Source organism: Medicago truncatula, chromosome 1 (assembly GCF_003473485.1).
Source record: "Medicago truncatula cultivar Jemalong A17 chromosome 1, MtrunA17r5.0-ANR, whole genome shotgun sequence".
Classification (NCBI taxonomy): Eukaryota; Viridiplantae; Streptophyta; class Magnoliopsida; order Fabales; family Fabaceae; genus Medicago; species Medicago truncatula.
Genome location: NC_053042.1, coordinates 50,475,874 through 50,498,154, shown reverse-complemented (window position 1 = coordinate 50,498,154; position 22,281 = coordinate 50,475,874). Strand labels below are relative to the sequence as shown.

At 33.3% G+C, this 22,281-nt stretch overlaps 4 protein-coding genes across 5 annotated transcripts; 1 reads left to right on the top strand and 3 right to left on the bottom strand.

Annotated features, from left to right (window-relative positions):
- Positions 1 to 940: 940 nt before the first annotated feature.
- LOC25485183 (non-specific lipid transfer protein GPI-anchored 5) lies at positions 941 to 1,922 on the bottom strand. Of its 2 annotated transcripts, none has more exons than XM_013614360.3 (2): positions 1,557 to 1,922; positions 941 to 1,262 (listed from the first exon to the last, which is right to left on the bottom strand). In XM_013614360.3, exons 1-2 carry the CDS (start codon positions 1,870 to 1,872, stop codon positions 1,114 to 1,116), a joined length of 465 nt encoding a protein of 154 aa, XP_013469814.1. In that variant the 5' UTR covers positions 1,873 to 1,922; the 3' UTR covers positions 941 to 1,113. The 2 variants fall into 2 exon arrangements, with proteins under 2 accessions (XP_013469814.1, XP_024632199.1); XM_024776431.2 differs by having other exon boundaries at positions 941 to 1,259; positions 1,557 to 1,921.
- A 1,042-nt stretch (positions 1,923 to 2,964) lies between these two features.
- On the bottom strand, positions 2,965 to 3,609 carry LOC112418665 (uncharacterized). The gene has a single exon (XM_024775129.1). The coding sequence runs from the start codon at positions 3,607 to 3,609 to the stop codon at positions 2,965 to 2,967; it is 645 nt and encodes a 214-aa protein (XP_024630897.1).
- A 5,123-nt stretch (positions 3,610 to 8,732) lies between these two features.
- Positions 8,733 to 10,057, top strand: LOC25485182 (non-specific lipid transfer protein GPI-anchored 20). Its single transcript, XM_013614359.3, has 4 exons — positions 8,733 to 9,173; positions 9,296 to 9,322; positions 9,565 to 9,639; positions 9,759 to 10,057. Exons 1-4 carry the CDS (start codon positions 8,834 to 8,836, stop codon positions 9,968 to 9,970), a joined length of 654 nt encoding a protein of 217 aa, XP_013469813.1. The 5' UTR covers positions 8,733 to 8,833; the 3' UTR covers positions 9,971 to 10,057.
- A 5,429-nt stretch (positions 10,058 to 15,486) lies between these two features.
- Positions 15,487 to 18,378, bottom strand: LOC25485180 (provicilin). Its single transcript, XM_039829959.1, has 6 exons — positions 17,396 to 18,378; positions 17,079 to 17,254; positions 16,887 to 16,967; positions 16,441 to 16,761; positions 15,952 to 16,243; positions 15,487 to 15,836 (listed from the first exon to the last, which is right to left on the bottom strand). The coding sequence occupies exons 1-6, from the start codon at positions 18,330 to 18,332 to the stop codon at positions 15,640 to 15,642; spliced, it is 2,004 nt and encodes a 667-aa protein (XP_039685893.1). The 5' UTR covers positions 18,333 to 18,378; the 3' UTR covers positions 15,487 to 15,639.
- Positions 18,379 to 22,281: the final 3,903 nt, after the last annotated feature.

Below are 22,281 nucleotides of genomic sequence, written 5' to 3'. Positions count from 1 at the left end.
AACGGTGGTGTTGGTTGGTATCAAGTTGGGTTGATTGTTGGCTGGCTAGGGCAAGAGTGTATGAGGGTATTGGGAAGAGAAACTCGAAGTGAGGTGAGGTTTGGGTTTGTTGTGGTAACGGAGTCTTAAGTTGGTCTAGGTGATGGTGTTATGGTTGTTGTTGATGATGTGGGGTTGTTTTGAGCGGCGAGAGTTGCGAATCGTTCATTGAGCATGCTTGTGAGGTTGGCAAACCGTGAATCCATGATGAATCTTGGTTATCAAGTCGGGTGTTGAAGGTGTGTGTGGTTGCACCGATCACAACTTGTATATTCTGCTATTTTGTTTGGATAAGTTCATCAAGGCGTTGGTTTGTAGAGTGGATTGCATCGTCCAAGTCTCAAGGGGTGGTGGGGTTGGTTAGTTTGGGAGGCATTGGGAAAGGGAATGAAAGCACCAATGATGATAAGTTCGGTAACTACCTATCAATCAAGTTATACTAGGAAGAAAAGAAAGAAAACGACAGAAAGAGAAAATATAAAATAAAAAGGTCAAATACATCTAAAGGTCCTTTAAGTTTTTCCTTTTTCCCAAACTCGTCCTTTAAGTTTCAAAAGTCCCAAACAAGTCTTTTTAGTTTTTGAATCGTTTCAAACAAGTCCTATTGTAGATAGCATAATTGGTAATTGCTTCCTTGAACTCATCTTTGGTACCAAATCTGGCTCCTAACACCCACTTAAAATTAGTCATCTTTTTAGGCATGACAAATGGTGGATAATGCTCTTTGTTGCTATCATCTAAATCATCACCATCATCCTCTAAAAGGACTTGTTTGAAACGATTCAAAAACTAAAAGGACTTGTTTGAAACGATTCAAAAATTAAAAGGACTTGTTTGAGTCTTTTGAAACTTAAAGGACGACTTTGAGAAAAACGAAAAACTTAAAGGACCTTTAGATGCATTTAACCAAATAAAAATGCACTAGGTTTATCATTACCACACATGTGAGTGAGAAGTTACATCCTTTAAATACTTAAGTTTACCCTTCATATGGGCCATAGTCTTATTACATATGGGCCTTGGCCACTTGATTGCTAAAGAGTCCACTAAAAAGACAACATAAAGATACTTGGTTTATTTTAAATGGAAATCCTTTAGCCAAAATGGCTTATGGATCTTCCTCCTTGGTTCAGGTTGCCCCATCTTGCTATCAGAATTTACCCCCGACGAGCCACCAGCTGTTGGTGGCACGGTTCTGGATCCAGCTGGTGGATTGGCTACTGCTATACACACAAGAAGGGGTAAATTAATTAGCAGAAAAATATGAATGTCGTGCATGCACTTATGTTAGAGCTATTTTTCATTTTCTTCAATTGTCCATTTATTGAAGCAATCAATTATAAAATCAACCAATTTTAGCAAAATCAAACAACATAGTAATTTTGTTGAAGATATAAATAGTAGTTTTAACCAAAGTTTCAATGACTTGGAGTGAACTGACATCGCAAATTTAAATATACATTAAACATGTCAAAATCAATTATATATTATAGTCAAATTCAATTTTGATGACATACTTTCGCATTGACTGACGGGTGGGGTCTCCACATTGCAAGCGGCAGGTAAGGCAAGAGCTAGAGTTTTGTTGATCCCTAGTGATGATCCTAAATCGCTGCCAATAATCAGGCAGAGGCATTCTGGTTGTGATTTCACAACATTAGCAAGTTGTGTGCAGCACCCTGCAGTTGGTGTTGGTGAGTTCCCCCTGACGTAGCCTAGGCATGGCATCAAACTCATTAACGCATCCGTGCAATTTGATTGTGCCGTAACACCTGCACAGAGCAAAGTTAATGTAACAAAAACAAGACCCATAGTCAATTTTACTAGTGCCATTGGAAATTTTTTAATGAAATTTTGCCTTGTGATTGATTTACTATAGCTATAGCTAAGATTGCTTTTTATAGGGAAATAAAATAAAATAAGGCTTAATTGCACTTTTTCCTCCTATAGTTTGCCAATTGTGCAATTTTGCACCCCATAGTTTTAAACGAGCGATTTTGCCCCCTATAGTTTTCCCCCTTTTTGATTTTATGGTCCCCATGACATTTAGTGCTGAAATGTCTGTTTTTTATCAATTAATGTGTGTCACGTGTGTAATTCCATTTTTAAAAAAATAAAAAAAATTGTATTTTTCAGATTTTGAGAGAAGGAGGCACGTGATATTTCTTCTTAAAATCTGAAAAATCACGTGCCCCCTTCTCTCAAAATCTAAAAATACCATTTTTTTATTTTTAAAAAAATGGAATTACACACGTGGCACACATTAATTGATAAAAAATCAACACTAAATGTCATGGGTACCATAAAATCAGAAAGGGGGAAAACTATAGGGGGCAAAATCGCTCGTTTAAAACTATGGAGTGCAAAATCGCACAATTGGCAAACTATAGGGGGGAAAAGTGCAATTAAACCATAAAATAAATAGATAAATATGGAGAAAGAGAAGGAAGGTTATTACGTGGGTGAAGTACAAAAAATTTAAAAGTGGAAGCTGGTTAGAGCACCCACATCCATGCCACTCTACATGGGTGGTATAAATGGGTCCCAGTAATACTTTATATTACTTCACACTTTTCAATTATTTAAACCACTCAACTACATTTTCTAAACATCCATACCATTCTTACAAAACTTATAATGGGTCCCACTAATCTTACAATATATTTCAAATTATATTTTACATTAATATATAAAATGTATAATCAAAATATATAAAATGTATCTCACAATATACTCAAAATGAATTAAAATATCCAAAAAATAAATAAAATCAAATAAAAATATATTAAATAACGTACTACTTGACACAAATAAGTTATATGAAAATACGCTAAAAAACACATAAACGTTAAAATAAACTACTAGCACAAAATTAAAAAAAAAAACATAAACGTTAAAAAAATACATCAACATTTAAAATAATTTCTAGATGTGAATATTCTCATGCCCAAAATGTTTCCATATATGTTCTATTAAGTCTTGTTGAAGTTGTCGATGAATTTGCTTATCGCGAACATTGTGTCTTCTACGCAAGAACTCTTGAAAATCATTATTAGAATCATCTGGTGGTGCAGTCGGGCCATTGCCTAGATGATCATAAGAATAATCAAAGGTTCCACCATATGTTGCACGTTTATCTTCAACAATCATGTTGTGTAATATGATGCACCTACCCATTATACGTTTAAGTGCATCCAAGTGCCAAGATCGAGCTGGGTTACGTATGATCGCAAATCGGGATTGGAGAACTCCAAACGCTCGTTCGATATCCTTTCGAGCACCTTCTTGGTGTTGGGCAAATAATTTTCTCTTATCCCCTTGTGGCATTGGGATGCTTTTCACAAATGTTGCCCATTCAGGATAAATGCCATCTGATAGATAATACCCCATGTTGTATTCTGTACGATTAACTGAAAAATGGACCTCAGGAGCTCGCCCCTGCATAACATTGTTGAAGACATCAGATTGGTTCAACACATTGATATCGTTGTTTGAACCCGCTACCCCAAAGAATGCGTGCCAAATCCATAGGTCTTGTGCAAGGTTGCGGTGTTTCAATCTCTTGATCATTTAATTGGACACCACTATTATTCATTTGAACTTCATGAGACATGGTGGGACTAGTTGATTGAGATGAAAAATGTTGATAGTGGTATGAATAAGGTGGTGTATGATATGGATAATTTCCAATGTGTGGATTTGGGATAAAAGTATGATTTTGAAAATTTGATTTATGATGTGAGTTTGGGTTATTGGATGCATTTTCAAAGTAGGAGACATTTTGTTGATTTTGGATGCATGGAGGAATGCCACCATTTTGCAAGTAGTTGGACCAAGAATTATTGTGGTTGGGGTTCATTGGCAAATGAAATGTTTAGATGAAAAAGTGTGTTTTTTTGACTAAAGAAGAAAAAGTGTGTTGGTAACAATTATAATGGTAAATAAAATCTTCAGAGATATGTGCAACGGTAAGAAAAAGTTGCAACGGTTATAAAAATATTCAAAGAACGGTAATATGAAGTAGTTGGTAACAATTATAATGGTAAATAATATCTTCATTTATTGTTTAATTGATTTATTTCAAAATGTGTGTGAGGAAGAGAAAGAATTGCTTTAAGACACAGTGGTAGAATTTGGAACCGTAGCCAAGAAAAGATACCAACTTGTGCTCTTAGAACCATAAGTCTATGAAATTAAATTGCACATAAAAAGTTCCACTCGAGTTGATTATGTGGATGACTCAACCTTTAGCTTGAAATCGAGGGAACTGTGTCTTCTAGCTAAAATAAGATTTTGAAAATTTTACTTAAGACAAGAAGAACTACGTGTTCCTAAACTTGATATGTTGTCTTTGGAAATTGGAAATCAATGTATGAGAAATTTTTGGGATGAGAACAATATTGTGATGTCACACTTATTCACGGTTTTGAGTATATCCACATATTTAAATTTATCAAGTGCAGCTGGATTTTACTTACTCTAGTGAGAGTAGAGTAATTCTTGGTTGGTCACGTGACCAACAATCAACATCTAGCCACATCCAACAAAATCATGCCACCTCTCAGAAGGAAATCAAATTTGTCATAAAAAAAAAACAAAAACAGTGTCATCTCAGTAAAGATGGTAAAGGTGAAAACTTTCTCATCATAAAAAAGCTAATTTTAACTATTAAATTAAATAAAAAACACACTTTTATCATACATCTATACCACTAGATTTTTTTTTTTCCATACCTTCTTCCACCACCATTCTCTTTAATCTCTTAACCTTTTCTCAAAAACCATGGACTGTAACTTATCTTTTTTCCCCTCATGTTGATCTTGTTACACCTTTCATCTCACAAAAAATATTGTTATATTGAAAACATGAATACTAAAATCAACAATTTCCTTACAAAACAAACAACTTAAAAACCAATTCCGATTTAGTATAAAATAAACATCTATTGATAATTTGATAGTGTAACATATATGAAATTCACACTAAAACCCCCCAATTTGAACTCAAATCTTAAAATTCATGGCAAAGTTAACAATTAAAATAGAAATCAAATCATGATTTTATTTTCTTCCAGAATTCAACTTTCCTTTTCCAGCAAGCAGATTTCATCTAGATATAATATTGATATATAGGTGAGAGATGTTCAACGATTTAAACTTGCTAATAATGTTTCAATTCAAAGAGGAGAGGCGGTGGAAGAAGGTATGAAAAAACTAAGTTACAATGCTACATAAATTGAGAAAATGATGACGGTGGAAGAAGGCATTGAAAAAAATCTTGTGGTGTGGATGTACGATAAAAGTGTGTTCTTTATTTAATCTAATAGTTAAAATAATTTTTTTGATGGTGGAAAAGTTGAAACTTTCCAACAGTAAATTTCACCCTCTATGAAAACAAAGAAAATCCAAACACACATACTATTCACTACTGTCAACCATGAGCTTCTCTAGGGATAAACGACGACAAGAAATTGGTTCGGTGTTGACAGGAAGAACGGGAGAAAGGAAACAATGCCGTCGAGAAAAGTTTGGCCAAAGAGTGGGTACGTCTTCATCATCTCAAGTGATGTCTTCACGATCGTCGTTGGATAATCTTCATAGAGGAACATGTGGAACACACAAAGTGGATTCCCCGCATCTAACCTTATAGATTTTTATACCCAAAAAGACAAGAATTGAACTCCTAACCATTCCTTTAAGGGGTTTAAGTACCACTTGTACAAATTCATTGTCGGTAGAATCACCTAAACCTACCGTGCATAACGCTTAATGTTGCCCTTTTTCTATAAACTCATAAAATATAGTTTCGTCATCAGTTGAATGCATTTAAAGAATATAATTTTATCTAAATAATGAAAGAAAGAAACTACAATTAAAATATTATCAACTACCGTACTTCTTTCGGAATGAAATGAGTAAAAATGATAGTTGAAAAGTTGGTGTATATGTAGATTAAATTTTTAATCGAATACCTTAATTTTTCAACTACGACTTTTACTTATATTTTATTTCGAAATGAGTATATTGGTGAGGACATTTTTGTCTGACTCATATTTTTTCATAATACCATCGACTTCGTATTTTTTTATCACTTTTAGGCGTTGTTTATTTCAAAAGAATGTGCCACAACGAAAAGTAGCATAAGGGAAAGTTTATCAAAATATGTGTCATTAGGTTCTCCTATATGATGAAAGGAAAGATTGGTTGAGGTGGCCCTCCTAGCAAAATGCTTTCCATCAACAATGCAAAGAAACAAGAGAATGAACTTGTTATCTTATAAAAGGACCAAAGTGCCCTTGCTTTTTTTTTTTTTTTCTTCTTCATGTACACATGTTTTCCTTTACTCCAATTATTACTTGTTTCTCACAGCTCATTAAATATTTTGTCAAATAGACTAGTAGTGATTGTAATTCACACATTGTAAATATGGTGAAGTTTTAAGTTTGGAGTTTAAACTTCAACCCATATATAATATTGTATTTTCAATTAAATAAGTTGTACTTACATGACTATTACTCGTACCACATTTGTCATTGTAGGGTATTTATGACCTTTACTTAATATATCTTTATTTTTTTTTCAAATACTCAAAAGTGACGCTGGAATAGAATGGGTTAGCTTTGCCTCTTGGATGAGTTTAAAAATAACATCTTTTTCTTTGCCACCTTTTTTAGTTTATTTAAATTTGGTAGTGGATTTATTTTGTTTGTTTGAGATAGTTGGACTATTTTAATATTATGTTGAATTTAATTCAACCTATACTGTTTTGAGGTTATTGTTAGAGCACTAATTTATTTTTATGTATTTTTTGATTTTAAATATTTGATCAGGGTATAGATAATGTATCATGCCTGATTTGGTTATTTGGTAGCCACCGTAAATGTATGTTTATGTTATAGGGGATAATTTTTTGTTACACTTTTTGTGGTTGATTGTTGATGCTATTTTTATGAAACGCGAATGCCTATTTTTTTACGGGTCAATCTTATGTCCCACCAAGGGGCTGAGCATGATAGGCGTTTCAACGCGATCAATTAAATTGGGTTGTCCGCCCCATTTTAAACTCAATAATATCGAAGTAGACGAAAATGAGGCGGGATGACTTGTTTTGCCACCTATTCGTAATGTGAGACAAAGGGGAATGAATTTCCTGCTAGAACATCTCTACAATTTTGTGCAGTGTCAACATCAATATTATTAGATACTTTATCTCTTCTGATTTTCGTATTAATTCTCTACACTTTAATTTTTTTCAATGGCCATGAAATTTACTGGACCTGCAGTCACCGTAGAGAATCCAGTACCGAGACCAAGAAATTAATAATTATGTTACTTATCTTTAACTAATACCTTGAAGTTACAACTAACTTTTTACCATTGTTGTAGCACCTCAAATTTCATTATCATGAGTTTAATTTTGATATTATCAACAAAACACAATTAGTTATTCCCTCCGTCCTAAAATGTGAGCAAAAAAAATTCATTTTCTTTATCCTAAAATGTAAGTAAAAAAGACAAACTTTAATCATATTTAATATGTTTTCTTTTTTAAAAAAAAATCATCTTTTCCAAGAATTTTTATTTTATTTATTCTCATAAAATTAAATACAAATTACGTTCAGTTTTCTCTCAATTTCATTTTCTCCATAACTATTAGCCAATGAAAATTGTTTTTATATCTTCCTATAAAACTTTTTTCAAAGAAAATACAAAAAACTATACTTTAAATTCTTATGTTTTTCTTTTCTTAATAAGTGTAATTATTTTTAGAAGTAATTAATTATGATTGAAGTCAAACATTTAACAATTTAACGGTTATATAAACCGACAATGTAAAAACCTTCATCCCAGCCATGTCTATATGAATTGAATACTTATCTAAATGACAGTGATATATTCACAGATTTTTTTTTTGGATAAAATAATTATGTGGAAGGTTAAAAAACACAGAAAAACAAACATAGAAAATCTTACATTTTGAAAGTTTCAAAAAATTTAATTTTTCTATAATGCTTTTTTCCAAAAAGAAATTCACATGCTTCAAATTTCAGTTACTTAGTATTTTTTGTCTTGAAAAATTCATACGTTCCCCAACACTCCAAATTGAGTTTTCCCAATACTGAAAAGAAAAACTATAGAAATCAAATAGTTAAAACTAAAAAGGGTAAAAAAATTATATACTACAATGAATATATATTTTTTTTAAAATGGGGAGGTAAGGGACGAATCCTGGGAAGGCAAGCATGGGAAATACAATGAAAGCCCAATATAAAAACATAGCAATCAAAGAAAGAAAGAAAGAAAGAAAGAAAGGGAATTAGAACTCTAGTGTAAATTGAACTATTCAGTAATCCTCCTGGGCAGCTGAACTAATAAAATAATCATTTGACTTTGACCAATGTTTAAGTAATCTAATAATTTGAGCAAATACCAAAAATATGTGATGCTAAATCAAAGTAGGTCATTTTGGATGCCACTTTATAAACATTTAATTTAATTTAAAAATGCTTAGCCAAAGCCCAAATTGTGTTCTGCAGATGCCACATCATGCAAATCCTACCTACTTAAATCAGTTAAACTCTTACATTTCGCATTGATTAGATATGGTAGTTGAACTTCTTAACCAACCATCATACATACTAATAATCTTCACTTCTTTTTATCAATGTCTTCTATCTATAAATCCCCTTTTCATCTTCCTGTTCTAACACAACCTTAACACTTCCAATTCCAAACCCAATTTTACAACTTCTCTTGATTCTACAAAAGTACAAATTCCTAGTACACAATTAGACATGGCAAATTCTGTTGCTTTATGTCACCTAGCTATAATATTGGTCATTAATATTGTCATGGCTGGACCAGCCAATGCACAAATCAACACCCCATGTAATCCTTCTACAATAAGCACTCTCTTCACACCTTGTATGGGTTTTCTTACAGGTAGTAGTGCTAATGGCACCTCACCAACCACTGAATGTTGTGGTGCTCTTAAGTCCCTAACAAGTAGTGGCATGAATTGTTTGTGTCTCCTTGTAACTGCAAGTGTTCCCTTCAAAATTCCAATCAATAGAACCTTGGCTATCTCTCTCCCCCGTGCTTGTAACATGCCTGGTGTTCCAGTTCAATGCAAAGGTAAAAACAAAAAGAAAACTACTTAAATCTTTTTCTTGTGTTTGTATGTAACTTTGTAGAGTAAATTTTGTTATTTTATTCTCAATAATAAAGCTAATATGTTACTTTTCATTACTTTGCAGCCTCAGCTTCACCACTTCCTGCTCCTGGTAATGCCAAATTTCAATTTCAATCATTTTTGTACACAAATTCTTACATAAACCCTTCTAAAATGCCTAACAAAAATATTTTCTAACAAATGTGAATTCCATTTCTTACTTAGAAATCGAATCATGCTAAATAAGAAATGAAACTAGCATGATCTATCATCTAGTAACATTGTAGGTTTAATTCCTCTAAACTATTTTTCGTTTGAATTAATCTTTATAATGATTTTGATGTATATTCACAGGTCCAGTGGCTCTAGGACCATCTCATTCACCTGCATCTTCTCCCTCAGGATTTATTCCAACCCCTAGTCCTCAAGGTTATTAGCATTACACTATTCTATTATAATACAAGCTTATACATGTTTAAACTTTTCATACTGCTAAGAGCTTCTTAATGTGTTACTAACATCCAACTCTTACATTTTTCTTTGAGCAGCATCTTCTGACCTACCAGCTTCACCAACTTCATCTCCTCTGGCACCACAACAAGACACAAATGTTCCTCTTTTGACTCCGCCATCGCCATCGGTGTCAACAACGGGAAGTGGCCGCTCATCTTTGACTCCATCATCTGCCATTACATCTTACAATGTCTCACCTACTGTTCTATTGATTGCACTGGGATTTGTTGCTCTCAAATATTACTAGATTCTGTGTTCGGCATATATCATGTGCAGATGTACTTAGATAAATTGTTGCTATATATTTTTTTTGCAGTGTGGCTATTACATTGAATTTGCACTTATAGATTATTTCATACCCCACATTTAGGTAGTATCTGTAATAATATATGTAAGAGAATGGAATAAAGTTTTTGTTATTTTATTCAGTTTTGAAGTTTAAAGAAATATTTTGGTGAACAGATTAAACTTATTGACATTATTTGAAGAAATATTCTACAAATATAAAGACTAAGTCTAAATGGATCAATCTATACAAATAATACAATTTCAATGACCAAAATCACGTTCATTCCGGTTAGCTTATAGGATTTGAATTTCACAAGCTATTCATCCCAATCAACTACTTTCATTTTGTGATCAAGATCAACAACAAAAAACTACTTTAGACGGTTTTTGGCGGACAAAATGTTATTTTGGTATTTTAGACAACTAGTACGTGGGAAAAAAGGTTGTGATATGGTTTAGTGAGGGAAATTTTTTTAGTTTGTGTTATGTCCCTTGCGTCTGATTTGTCTTATCTTTGAAACAATTTTACAAACCAAACTCCGTATTATTAGAGTTATCATGTCTTGTCCTTCATTTTTTAGCAGATCAAACGCACCCTAAATGTAAAGAAGATCACAAAGGAATCAAATCCGCGGAAGTATCTATGTAGAATAGAATCTACTACCAGGCTATAGTGCTTGCTATGTGATTTAAGTTGCAACATTAGTATAATTAAAAGTCTGTACAACACACATAGACTATTCTCGAACACCCATTGGCTCCAATACATTCACACCCTCCAAAGCAAATACTTAAGTACATTTCACAACACTCTAACATAAGAGTACAATAGAAAAGAAGAAAGTCAGATATAAAGTTTAAAGTGCTTCCAACAGATGTATCTTGTAATGAAGAACTAGAACTCATATATTTAGTCTTAATCTTTCCTCCTTTACAATTCTAAGGAATGTAACACTTATTCAATGTGTATATTTTCAACCAACACCAACAATATAAGATTCTACGATAAGCACGTGCACATTTTTAAAAATAAATCCAAACCGTTAATTTTGTTAATCATAATCAGAAGGCTGTTATCAATTGTCCTTATTTGTCATAATAACAAACTTCACATTGCAGGAAACATATTATATCCATTCAATAATAATAATATGACAACAAACCCACACCGAACTCCCGGATCGTTTGTTGTCGTAAGGATCGTGGTGGTTGTGGTTGTTAGTGCCGGTGGCTGTGTAGAGTCAGATTTTGCTTGATTTGGTGGCAAACCATCTCAAGGGTCACTGTGTGTCTGTTATTTGAGGTGGTGTCAGTGGCTGAGAGTGGGGGTTAGTGTTGAGTCGGATTGGTTTGCAAACCGGAGCTACCTAAGGGGGTGGCAGACGTTGTTTAGGTGAGGAAGTAGGTGCTTGTTGGTTTTTTTTTCCCTTTGGAGACAACCTCTATTTCACGGGTCCATGTTTGTCGTCACTTGCTCTTGTTGGCGCTTTTGGGTTGTTTAGGTGTTTAGGGTGTTTGGAGGGTGCGTGTCCCGTTGTGGTTGAGCCTTTTCCTTGTGACTATTTTGTTGTTTGCACCAATCACATATCATGTCTACCATCTTATATTTGTTTGCTGGTGTCCGATGGGCCGGTTATTTTTGATTCGAGATCGAGAGTTGGTGTCTAGTTGCAATCCTGTTTGACTTGATATGGTGTTCTCTGGTGTACCGGGGGCAAGGGGTGCCCTGCTGATTTGGTTCTAAAGTCTGGTGGGCCGATCACTTTTGATTCGAGATCGGGAGTCAGCTTTTTGGCTCAAGTTGGTTTTTTGGCTTTTGTTTTGTGCTCTTTCGGTGGATCGGATGTCGAGAGGTTGCAGAAGCTGCAAGTTCATTCGATTAGGAGCTTTTCGAATGTGGCTCGGCGTGGGTGTTGAAGTATGGGAGTTTTATTTCGAGGGGTGTTATTTGGAGGTGAGTAGTGACGATGGACGGTTGTGGATACTGTGTTTACAGGGTTTGTTTCTGTTAAGGTGTCTGTCTTAGGTGGTGATGTGTTTTGGTAGGTTTATCTTCAGGGGCTTTGTTTGGTGGTTATGGTGTACCGTCTATATGCGGCACCATTTGTATCTTGTTTCGTCCATACCTTACGTCTTGCGAGGATGGCGTTTAATAATATTTACTGATTAAAAAAAAAAAAAAAAATGTCCTAGCTAAAGAATAAGCACAAACCAATCTCAAACAAACGAATGGTGTGAGAACAAAATTCATTCTATTTTTAAGTGATTAAAAATAGACAGGCAAAGAAGAAGCCAATAATTTAGCAACGTACATTGACATTATTTGTGGCTCACGAGCCTCACATACACATGTATATATACTTGCCATAGTGCACAAGAAATAATCGGGAAGGAGGAAAGCATACATAAAATTTCCAACAAACAACAAAGCAAAGTTTTACATAATTTGAAAAAGAAATGAAAAACCAATGTGTTGCTTTGTTGTTGTTGGCATGCCTTGTAACTGCTCATGGTTGGAAATGGGAAGACATTGGCATGAAAGGGAAAAGAAAGACCCCACAACAGTGCTACGATTATTGCTATAGAGCAAGTGTATTTCCCCACGTCATTAAAGATCCTTTATGTAAAAAAGGATGTCAATATATTCCAATGTGGGAAAGTAACTTAAGTAAGTACTATCATTTTTTTCATGTCTATATTACGTTATATAATTGAATGTGTGTTTCATTTTCTTACATTGTCCATAGTTATTTAACTAATAAAATGTTTGCTTCTATTGAATATATTTTTGGGTTGGGAGGATCGATTGACTCAAATGATTTGCTAATTAATAACGAGTTCTTTCTAAGTACTTACTGGATAACATATCATCCATGGTTTGTACCATTTACAAAAAAAAGTTGTAACATGGAAATTTTACCAAACCATGAGACTCATACACATCCGCAACTATAGTTCCAAATAAAGCACTCAATTATAAACACTTACATGTTAATTAATAGAGGAGTGCTATTCATCATGAGGTGTTGTTTTTCAAGAAGTTCTCGCGAAATCGTTGGTAACCAATGAAAATATGCTCATGGCCACAATTCACGGAAGTTGGTGGATGGAAATAAAATTGATGGGCCCAACTATAGTTATAATTGTGCTATCGGTGATCTTTTCTGGAAAATATATTCGCTGCATGCAACATTTCTCTGATCAATAGTATAACATATATGATTGCCTAAATATGATACTCCCTCCGTTTGTAAATATAAACAAATTTTATTTTTTAAATTCATTCAATTAATGATGTATGTGGTAGTAAACTTATGGAAGTGAATCTCGTATTTTTCAGTGTCGACAACGGGAAGGAGGCACGGTTCATTTGGATCTCCAGCAAGTTCTCCCGGCCAAGCACCCAAATTTGATCATATGCGACCAAAAATGGAAAACTGGGCAAGTTCTCCTCGCCAAGCACCCAAAATTGATCATATGCAACCAAAAATGGAGGCCTTGACAATTTCTCCTCGCCGAGCACCCAAAGGTGATGATATCCGATCAAGAATGGAAAACCTAAGGAGATGAGGCAACATGATGAGCATAATAGATTAAATGAATCACAAGGCATTCACAAGAATTACTATGTATCAACATCAATCCATGTCTTCTTCCTCTTTCCCCTTCACTGTAATTTGTTACCACAATAAATAAATTACATTGTAATTCTTTTCATTTTTATTATCTTCTTATTCACGTTCTCCTTTTTCATTGTTATAATTTAAAAAATAAGAAATAAAATCCTCCAAAAAAATGAAAATGAAAAAGTATTCCTTAGTTTCCCCCCTCTAATTATAAAAAAAAAAAAGTTTTGCTGCAGTTCGGTTGATAGTTCCATAGATATTGATTAATATGTGTATACGCTCTTTAAACTCTAAACTTGCCACTTCTCCTTAATTTACGGTGTGTCAGTATAACCACTAAATTATATGAGAAATATATATATATATATATATATATATATATATATAGAGAGAGAGAGAGAGAGAGAGAGAGAGAGATAAGATTCGTTAACACCAGGTGTCAACGGATTCGTTGACACCAAATCTCAACCGTCTATCTATTTAATCTAAAGGCACAGATTATTGGTGTAGTGAACTAGCGTGAGTTTTTCCTCTACCTATCGTTCTGTCGTTGAGTGTGTTATGAGAAACAAGGGAAACAAAGTAGCAAACGGTGGAAGCATTTGTTTTATGTTCATGGATTTCAATTACACAATAACCAAGTTCTGCCACAACATGTGTTGTCCTTTGTAAATTCCTTTGTAAATTCAGTTTTAGATCTATGCCAATAAAAAAGTGCATCGTGTATCAAGATTATAGCTATGTAAATTCATCAAGGGATGAATGAGGTTGCAATGAAGCCATGCTGTGAATCTAGGAAAGCTTCTGTTTTACTGTCATCCTCTTCCATGGTTTTTCAATTTTTTGATTCTCCATATTCAGAAGAACACTGACGAATTTCAAAATCACGTTTCCATAAAATTGCTCATAGAGATTTTCCATGTCGATTGGAGAATAAGAGGTTATTGATAAAATTGATCTCCAATCTATAAATTAATGATTTTAAAAAGATAAAATTGATACCCATAAAATTAATATCCAATCGATTGGAGAAAGAATGAGAACAAGGAGGTTATTGCTCATAAATAATGGTTACGGTACGGTGAGAGAAAGGATGAGAAAAAAAAAATACAGGAGGTACTAAGGTGTATAAAATAAATTTGATCTCACCGTGCACTATTAAGTGAATAATTATTAGCCTTTAGATTAAACCAATTTAATGGTTGAGATTTGGTGTCAACGGATCGTGACATATATATATATATATATATATGGTTTTGCTAGAAAAGATCTATCTTTAGTAGTTCCCTTTCACTTACTGACACAAATATCGTCCCAAGGTACTACAAATATGGTCGCCTTCTTAATAAAATTTGTTTGGCATTAAAAAACAATACTTTACTCACACAAATCACAGCCCCCTGCCTCTATAGTGGTTCTAGTCATTCAATGTCTTTTTTCTCTTCACATTTAATTATTGTTTCAGTTTGAGTGTATGATTATGCTTGATCAATGTATGATTAGTTATAGGTTTCATAATTGAGTTGAAGCTGGGAAATATGATTAATTAATCTAAAATTGGAAATAGGTAACCAATTGATAATCTATCTTTAATTAAATTGAGTTTAGTTTGATCTTTGAAAAAGATCAGTTGGGCTTTCAGCCGAACAAATTATACGATGTGGCGAAGGAGACATAACAAATTGGTTGTAATTGTTACTATTGATTGTTCATATAGCAATGTGTTCTTAAATGGATCATCCCCTATACAGAGAGAGATCGGACACTAGGTACTGGTACCCAACATCTTGAAATAGTAGTTGGAAATAGTTTATGAACACACAATTATGCTGAGTTATTCATTCTCACATAATGAAACACAAGACTTTTTTATTCATAGCAGAAAGTGGAGCTCAAGTTATTATAGTTACTAGAGCCTGCATGTACATTCTTCACTCATTATGAGATACCTAGCTCTTACATCTTACATGCATATTATTATTATACATACATATTATTATACTCAGTACAAAGTGCTCAAAATTGATAACAGAGGACCCTTTCTTTTCTGGCTTCCTTCCTCCCTTTGTTGAGGTTGAGCATTTGCAAAGTAAGATTGTCTTTGGTTCTTTATTAGCCTATCAACCTCTTCAGCAGATCCAGGGAATGCAACCTCTTTTACTGGCCTTTCTATTTGACTTATCACATTGTCATCCTCACCTTTAAAATTTCATTCACCAAATAAAAAAGTACCATAGTTAAATATTTTCTATATCTTCAACTAAGCATAACATAATCAATCAATATTTAAATTTAGTTATGTTACATAGTATACCTGCAAGAAAGTTTCTCTGATTGTTCTCAGCATTGATACCAAAGCCAAGGAAATTGAGATTCGAGGAAGCATTTATGGCTACTGGGTGACCTGCCGGAATTATAACAACGTCGCCTGGAGACAGCCTAGCGTTGTACCTCTGCACTTCAGGGTTTCTCAACTCTTTTTCATCCTGCTCTCGTTGCTCTTGTTGCTCACTTTTGTGACCCACAAGTTCAAGGTGTCCCTTTCCTTCATTCATCACCAATACTACAGTGGACCTAGAATTGTAGTGTGGCAGAATCAAAGCGCCCTAAATTTTCAACAGAAATTTGTTTACATAATTAGATAAAAAAAAGAAAATTAGGGTCTCGATAATTCAGAGTTCAATTAAAATGTAAGCAATGTTTGACCAAAAACTTTTCAATTTAAAAAACGAACTCAGGTTTTCCAAGCATGATTAGTCCTCTACTAGAGCTGTCGAATTTTGTTGTTTATATATGTTATTACCTCATTGATCTCCACAGAACTGACAAATATATCCAAATCTTGAAGTTGTGGATTTTTCTCTGGGGTAATCTCAAAGAACTTGCCAAACTTGTTGGAATAGAGGGGGTTGCGGTTTCTCAAGTTGAAGGGTCCAGACTCAGAGGATATGCTTCTCTTTGAGCTTGATTTGGCATGTCTCCTCAGTTCCTCAATCTGTTCTCTTGACACTTTGACTATTGCATTAGCTTCTTGGCTCTGTTGTCTCCCTTTACGACCTCTCCTTTGCTGCTGCTCATGCTCGTGCTCTTCTAAGAGAACTCTCTCTATGGTCTCGTAGTCGGTCTATATTTGCACCCATAGAAACAAGAACACAATTTATTTTAGTTATATATTATAAATATATATGAAAGAGTTGATGACAATTTATACAAATTAAGTCAAATAACATGTGCTGCTTGCATGCTTACATTAAAGGAGGCCTCTAGAATACTCTTGCTGAATCCGCGAAAGTATGATGGGTTGTTTTGATTTCCAGATAGGTCGAAAGACTACAAGAAGAAGGATAATGATCAACTGTTAGAAATAGAAAAACTAGTATTGGTGTAAACTATTTATATATGTGGTGCATGTGAGGAAAAGTTTAGCATTATATATATTACCTGAAATTTACCAGGCCTATTAACAGGTATGACGAGATCTACTACCCTAAGATCCTCATCATTGTCTTGGTTAACTAGATAAGCAGTCGAGCCCGCAGGGAGTTTAATAGTATCACCTTGCTCAAGGTTAAACGAGTTTCTATTGTTGGAATTTAACACAGTAAGTATGGCTTTCCCTGCATACACATATAATAACAAACAAATTAGTTATGTATGTAAAATGAAGAAGAAAAACTACCATTAATGGATGTTGAACTCAAATTCTTCCAACAATGCAAGATGTTATAGTAATATAACATAATAAAATAATTACGCACCACTGAGGACTACAAGGATAAAGTCGGCATCAGTGTGGTGGGGGAGGAAGATGGTGTGGGGTTTGGCTCTGTACTCCAAAAGACGGTAGTTTTTTAAATTTTGAAATAAGTTTGAACGTTTGTCAAACCTTTGGATGAGACGAATGTGACCATTTTCGTTCTCAAAGAGTGTTTGGAACCTGTTAGACCTGAACAAAAAAGGGTTTCTTCTTCCTTCTGACTCTGAAGAACCTTCTTCCTCCTCTCCACGCTCACGACGTGAAGGTGTGCGTGAAGGTCTATCCCCTTTCTGATGTTCTTCTTCCTTTTGCCTTCTCTCCTCTCTATGCCTCAACCTCGCCCTCTCATCTGGATCTTCATGACGTTGGCGACCTCTCCACTCTTCATCTTCTCGTTTCTCCCATTTCTCCCTTTCACGTCCAGGTTGATGTTTTTGTCGCTCCTCTTTCTCACGTTCCTCCTTTCCACGTGAAGGTCTCCATTGTTCAGGGCGTTGTTCTTGGCCTTTCCAACGACCTTCGCGTGTAGGTCTCTGTTGTCCAGGACGACGTTCCCGACGGTCGTCTTCGTCATATTCCTCCCTTTCACTTGGAAATCGTCCCGGGCGTTGTTCTTGGCCTTCCTGGCGACCTCCACGTGTAGGTCTCCATTGTCCAGGACGACGTTTCTGATGCTCGTCTTCCTCATCTTCCTCCCTTTCATGTGAAGGTCTCCATTGTCCAGGGCGTTGTTCTTGGCCTTCTTGACGACCTCCACGTGGAGGTCTCCATTCTCCAGGACGACGTTCGTCTTCCTCCCTCTCATGTGGAGGTTTCCATTGTCCAGGGTGTCGCTCCTCTTGCTCACCCACAATGCCATAAGAGACACAAACTGAGCCCAGGAAAATAATTCCCAGCAACAACAAAAGTGGAAATCGTGATTTGATTGTGGTAGCCATGATTTGAATTTTTCACTTTGGATGATGAAATAAAGAATGAGATAAGGAATATTTATAGTCAGAGAAGATAGAGCTAGAAGAATAACTTGCATAGACATTTGGACACAATGTGTCATGTAGGTTGACGAGTGTTGAAATGAACAAAATTGAGGAATTTGGCTAGTTTCATTAGGTTATGAACAGTTTGGGCTGCATGGATGACACATTGGGTGCGTACGTGTTTTAACGCATGGAATTTGGGGTCCAATCCATTTGAATTTACATGGATGCGGCGATCATGATCTGTGTACTGAACTTTTGAGTTTGTGAAGTTTTGTTTTAATTTGATGAACCTGGACATTCTTTCAGAAAAGTGAGTTTTCGCTACTGGTTGAATTTTTATCATTTTATGCATGTGAGTGAAGCAACTAGAAATTCTTCTTGTCACTGATTTTATGTATCGATTATCTTGATTGAATAACTCATTTTATTTATTTCTTTTTCCATCTAAAATTAACTCTTTCATAATTTTATTTAGAAAAATGACAACAATTATTTTTCCTATTTTTTTTCTGTAACTTTTATCAAAATATAATAATTCGTCCTTTCATCCTATTTTATCCTTTTTTTTTTTTTTTTAATTTAAAATAAAGCCTTGAATATATTTAACCAACCATGATTTTTTTTTTTTTTTTGAGAAAACAAACATGATACTTGAACACCTCATATTTTGTAACAAAAAAAAAAACCTCTATCCTCATTCATTCATCCATCCATTCAAATAGCAAGTGTCTGACTCACATATTTTTAAACGTGAAGAAGTGGGAAGTCGGGTTTGAAATCCAAATTCTTATATAATTAAGGGCATCTGGTTTGTGCTTACAAGACACGCCTCATTTTATCTCTATCTCTCTTTTTATCGCAATACCAACCTATCCATACATTTTTTTTCATTTTCAAAATATGAGAAAAGACTCAACGGAAAAATTAAGGGCAATTTGCCAACAAACAAAGAAAATGAGCAATGAGCAAATAAGATTAATTTTTACTTTACTAGTAAATTTATTTATGTGATTAATTTTTATTATTTAATGAAAAGTTATTAACAATTCTTCAAAAGTGTTTGGAAAAAACCGTCAACTTATCGCCACAACTGATATATTGTTGTATGGAGTAGTGCTAATATTGCTCTCTTTTGAACACTCTCTAATATTCACTCTCTTATTAATTTAAATCATTGGATCTCATCAAATAAAAACGTGAATATTACAGAGAATGAGTGTTTAAAAGGGAGTGTTGCTAACATTTCTCTTGTTGTATGACTAATAACTAAGGATGTAGAGTACTTCCTCTATTTCTTTTCTCGATTCCATTATTTTTTGATAGGCAAACAGAGAGGTGAGGTATCAAGGAGAAGCTGAAACATCCCAACTAGATTGGCACCCAACAGCAGCTCCCATCCTGAACCGCCTCTCATTACGTAGTAATATTAATAAAAAAGGGAAAACTGTACAAAGGAGGGGGGAACTAGACCAATACCCTCAAAACAAAGCAAAAAACAAAACAGAAAAACAGACAGAAAAGGCTACGGAAATCTAAAGTTAGGCAGCCCATTTCTATCTCGAGTGAAATCAATTGACAAAGAAATTCCATTATCATTTTCAAAGTTTAAAACAATGTCGATCAGTTATTTTTTCTTTCATGAATAACACTTTTACTTATCTATTGTACAGCAAAACTATTCCCTCTCTTAAATACATTTTTGTTCCTTTTTTTACTCGTATTTTTAGATTTTAAAATTATTTTATGCAATTCTGTCCTAATCTCTCACTAATTATCTTAAAAAAAATCTAAAATGATTAATAAAGATTTGAAAAGTTTAAAAATAAATTTATCATAATCCACTCCTAAAAAAATCAATTTACTCTCAATCTAAAATTATATATGTAAACAATATTTTTTAAGGACTTTAGTGGAGATATAAAAATTTGAATTTAGAAATCAAATTTTAATTTTATTTTTTTTGTTGAAGAACTTTATGTAATGTTCTAATCATGTATGCAAAACAACCATTCTAAAATATATGTTGACTTAAAAGTAGGACAAAACTACTTGCATAGTAATTTTATAAGATTAAAAAGTGTTTTTTTTTTTTTCTAGACGAAAAACAAAACTTGATAATTTTGTAGATACAATAAATATATTTTTGACTAATAAGTATCGAAGGTAGTATTTTGTACAAAGGATGCTCTTTAAATTAAAATCATAAAATGACTTTTAGGCAAATTTTGACATTGGACATTATATAAATATACGATTTTGATTTTTGTTATGTTAATCAGTATCCTTGAGACATTTGATAAAAAAACAAAAAAAATAATATTGACTACACAAGTTTTGAGATAGTTGTCTTTGTTAGCATATATACAACATTGTGATATATAAAGGCCGATATTTAAATTTTGAGTTCTTCACTATTCATCTTAAAGAATAAATTTCTACCAACGAGTTCTTGAAGAAGAAAAAAGTTTCAAGATAGTTTAGCTATATTTAGTTCTTTAACAAATGTCATCTTAATGAGAAAAAGACACTTGCTTGAGAAGTATTTTTTACTATATCAACATACGTACGATATCCATTTTTCATACATTAGATTGCACTCTCTTTGTCCTAATTATTAGTTATTTTGAGAGAAATAGTTGTCTCAAATTATAAGTTACTTTACAATGTCAATAAAAATTAATATTATTTTTTCTATTATATACTTAATTATTACTTCTCTTCCTTCAATTATTTAATAACTTATAATATAATTTCTCTTTATAATACAAAATTAGTTAATTTTTTAATTTGTTTAAAATGACTTACTTTCTCAATCCCAAAACAAACGGCGTTGTTTGATTATGTGCATTATTCACATAATATATCTTGATCAATTTTTTTACTATTATATGAAGACAAATTAAATTATATAAGATGTTAGATTTGTCTTGATGAATATTTTAAAAGGTCTTGTTAATGAATCCCCTGAGACACTCTTTAAGCATTCTAAATTAATTAATAATTTTTTAAAAATGATAAACTTTCTAATTTCCAATGCACTGATTACATTAACTTTCATAATAGTTTACCATTTAAGGTCATTAACTAATACTCCTTCCGTCCCAAATTATAAGCAAAAAAAAAAAAAAACTCATTTTCTTTGTCCCAAATTATAAACAGAAAAGACTAACGTTTATCATATTTAATAATATTTTTTCAAAAAATCTTCTTTTCCAAGGAGAAATTAAATGCAATTTGCATTCATTATGCTTTCTCTTTCATTTTCTCTATAACTAATAACCAGTAAAAATTGTTGAGTAAATAGTCAATTTCCCCCATGAAATTGTAAGTTTCATCAATTACCCCCCTGAAATTAACAAAACTTCAATTACCCCCCTGAAATTTCACAACGTTAGTCAATTTACCCCCTCCGTCAAATTTTTCTGTTAGTGAACATGACGTTTTGCAAATACCCCCCTGAAGTTTTGCACTTATGTGCAAAATGCCCCCCAAACTTAAAAATTTATATTATTTTTTTCTTAAAAACAAACAATTAATAGTTAAATATTAAAGCTAACTATTAATTTTGGAGTTTGGAAAAACTACATACATATATACATCAAAATAGGGAAAAATGTGTATTTTTAAAGTGACAATAATGGTTATTTCTAATAGATAAATTATTATTTTTAGAGGTTTATAAACAAATTAATAATCAGATTTAAATTTATATTTTCTCCTTCACCATCTTAGTCTTTTAACTCCTCCAACTCCTTCAACAATTTGCTCAAACCATTTAAACTACACAACCCCCAATATTAATCCATAAATCATCTCATTATTGTCACTTTAAAAAATACATATTTTTCCCCATTTTGGAGCCTATTTTGATGTATATATGCATGTAATTTTTCCAAATTCCAAAATT

Bases quoted from the DNA above. Each gene is read 5' to 3' on its own strand.
- LOC25485183 (XM_013614360.3), bottom strand. From the start codon at position 1,872: ATGGCACTAGTAAAATTGACTATGGGTCTTGTTTTTGTTACATTAACT. The intron at 1,263-1,556 runs GTATGTCATCAA...TTGTGTGTATAG, and splicing joins ACCCGTCAGTCAATGCGAAA to CAGTAGCCAATCCACCAGCT.
- LOC112418665 (XM_024775129.1), bottom strand. From the start codon at position 3,609: ATGATCAAGAGATTGAAACACCGCAACCTTGCACAAGACCTATGGATT.
- LOC25485182 (XM_013614359.3), top strand. From the start codon at position 8,834: ATGGCAAATTCTGTTGCTTTATGTCACCTAGCTATAATATTGGTCATT. The intron at 9,174-9,295 runs GTAAAAACAAAA...ATTACTTTGCAG, and splicing joins TGTTCCAGTTCAATGCAAAG to CCTCAGCTTCACCACTTCCT. The intron at 9,323-9,564 runs GTAATGCCAAAT...GTATATTCACAG, and splicing joins TTCACCACTTCCTGCTCCTG to GTCCAGTGGCTCTAGGACCA.
- LOC25485180 (XM_039829959.1), bottom strand. From the start codon at position 18,332: ATGGCTACCACAATCAAATCACGATTTCCACTTTTGTTGTTGCTGGGA. The intron at 17,255-17,395 runs GTGCGTAATTAT...ATGTGTATGCAG, and splicing joins TATCCTTGTAGTCCTCAGTG to GGAAAGCCATACTTACTGTG. The intron at 16,968-17,078 runs GTAATATATATA...TTCTTCTTGTAG, and splicing joins ATAGGCCTGGTAAATTTCAG to TCTTTCGACCTATCTGGAAA.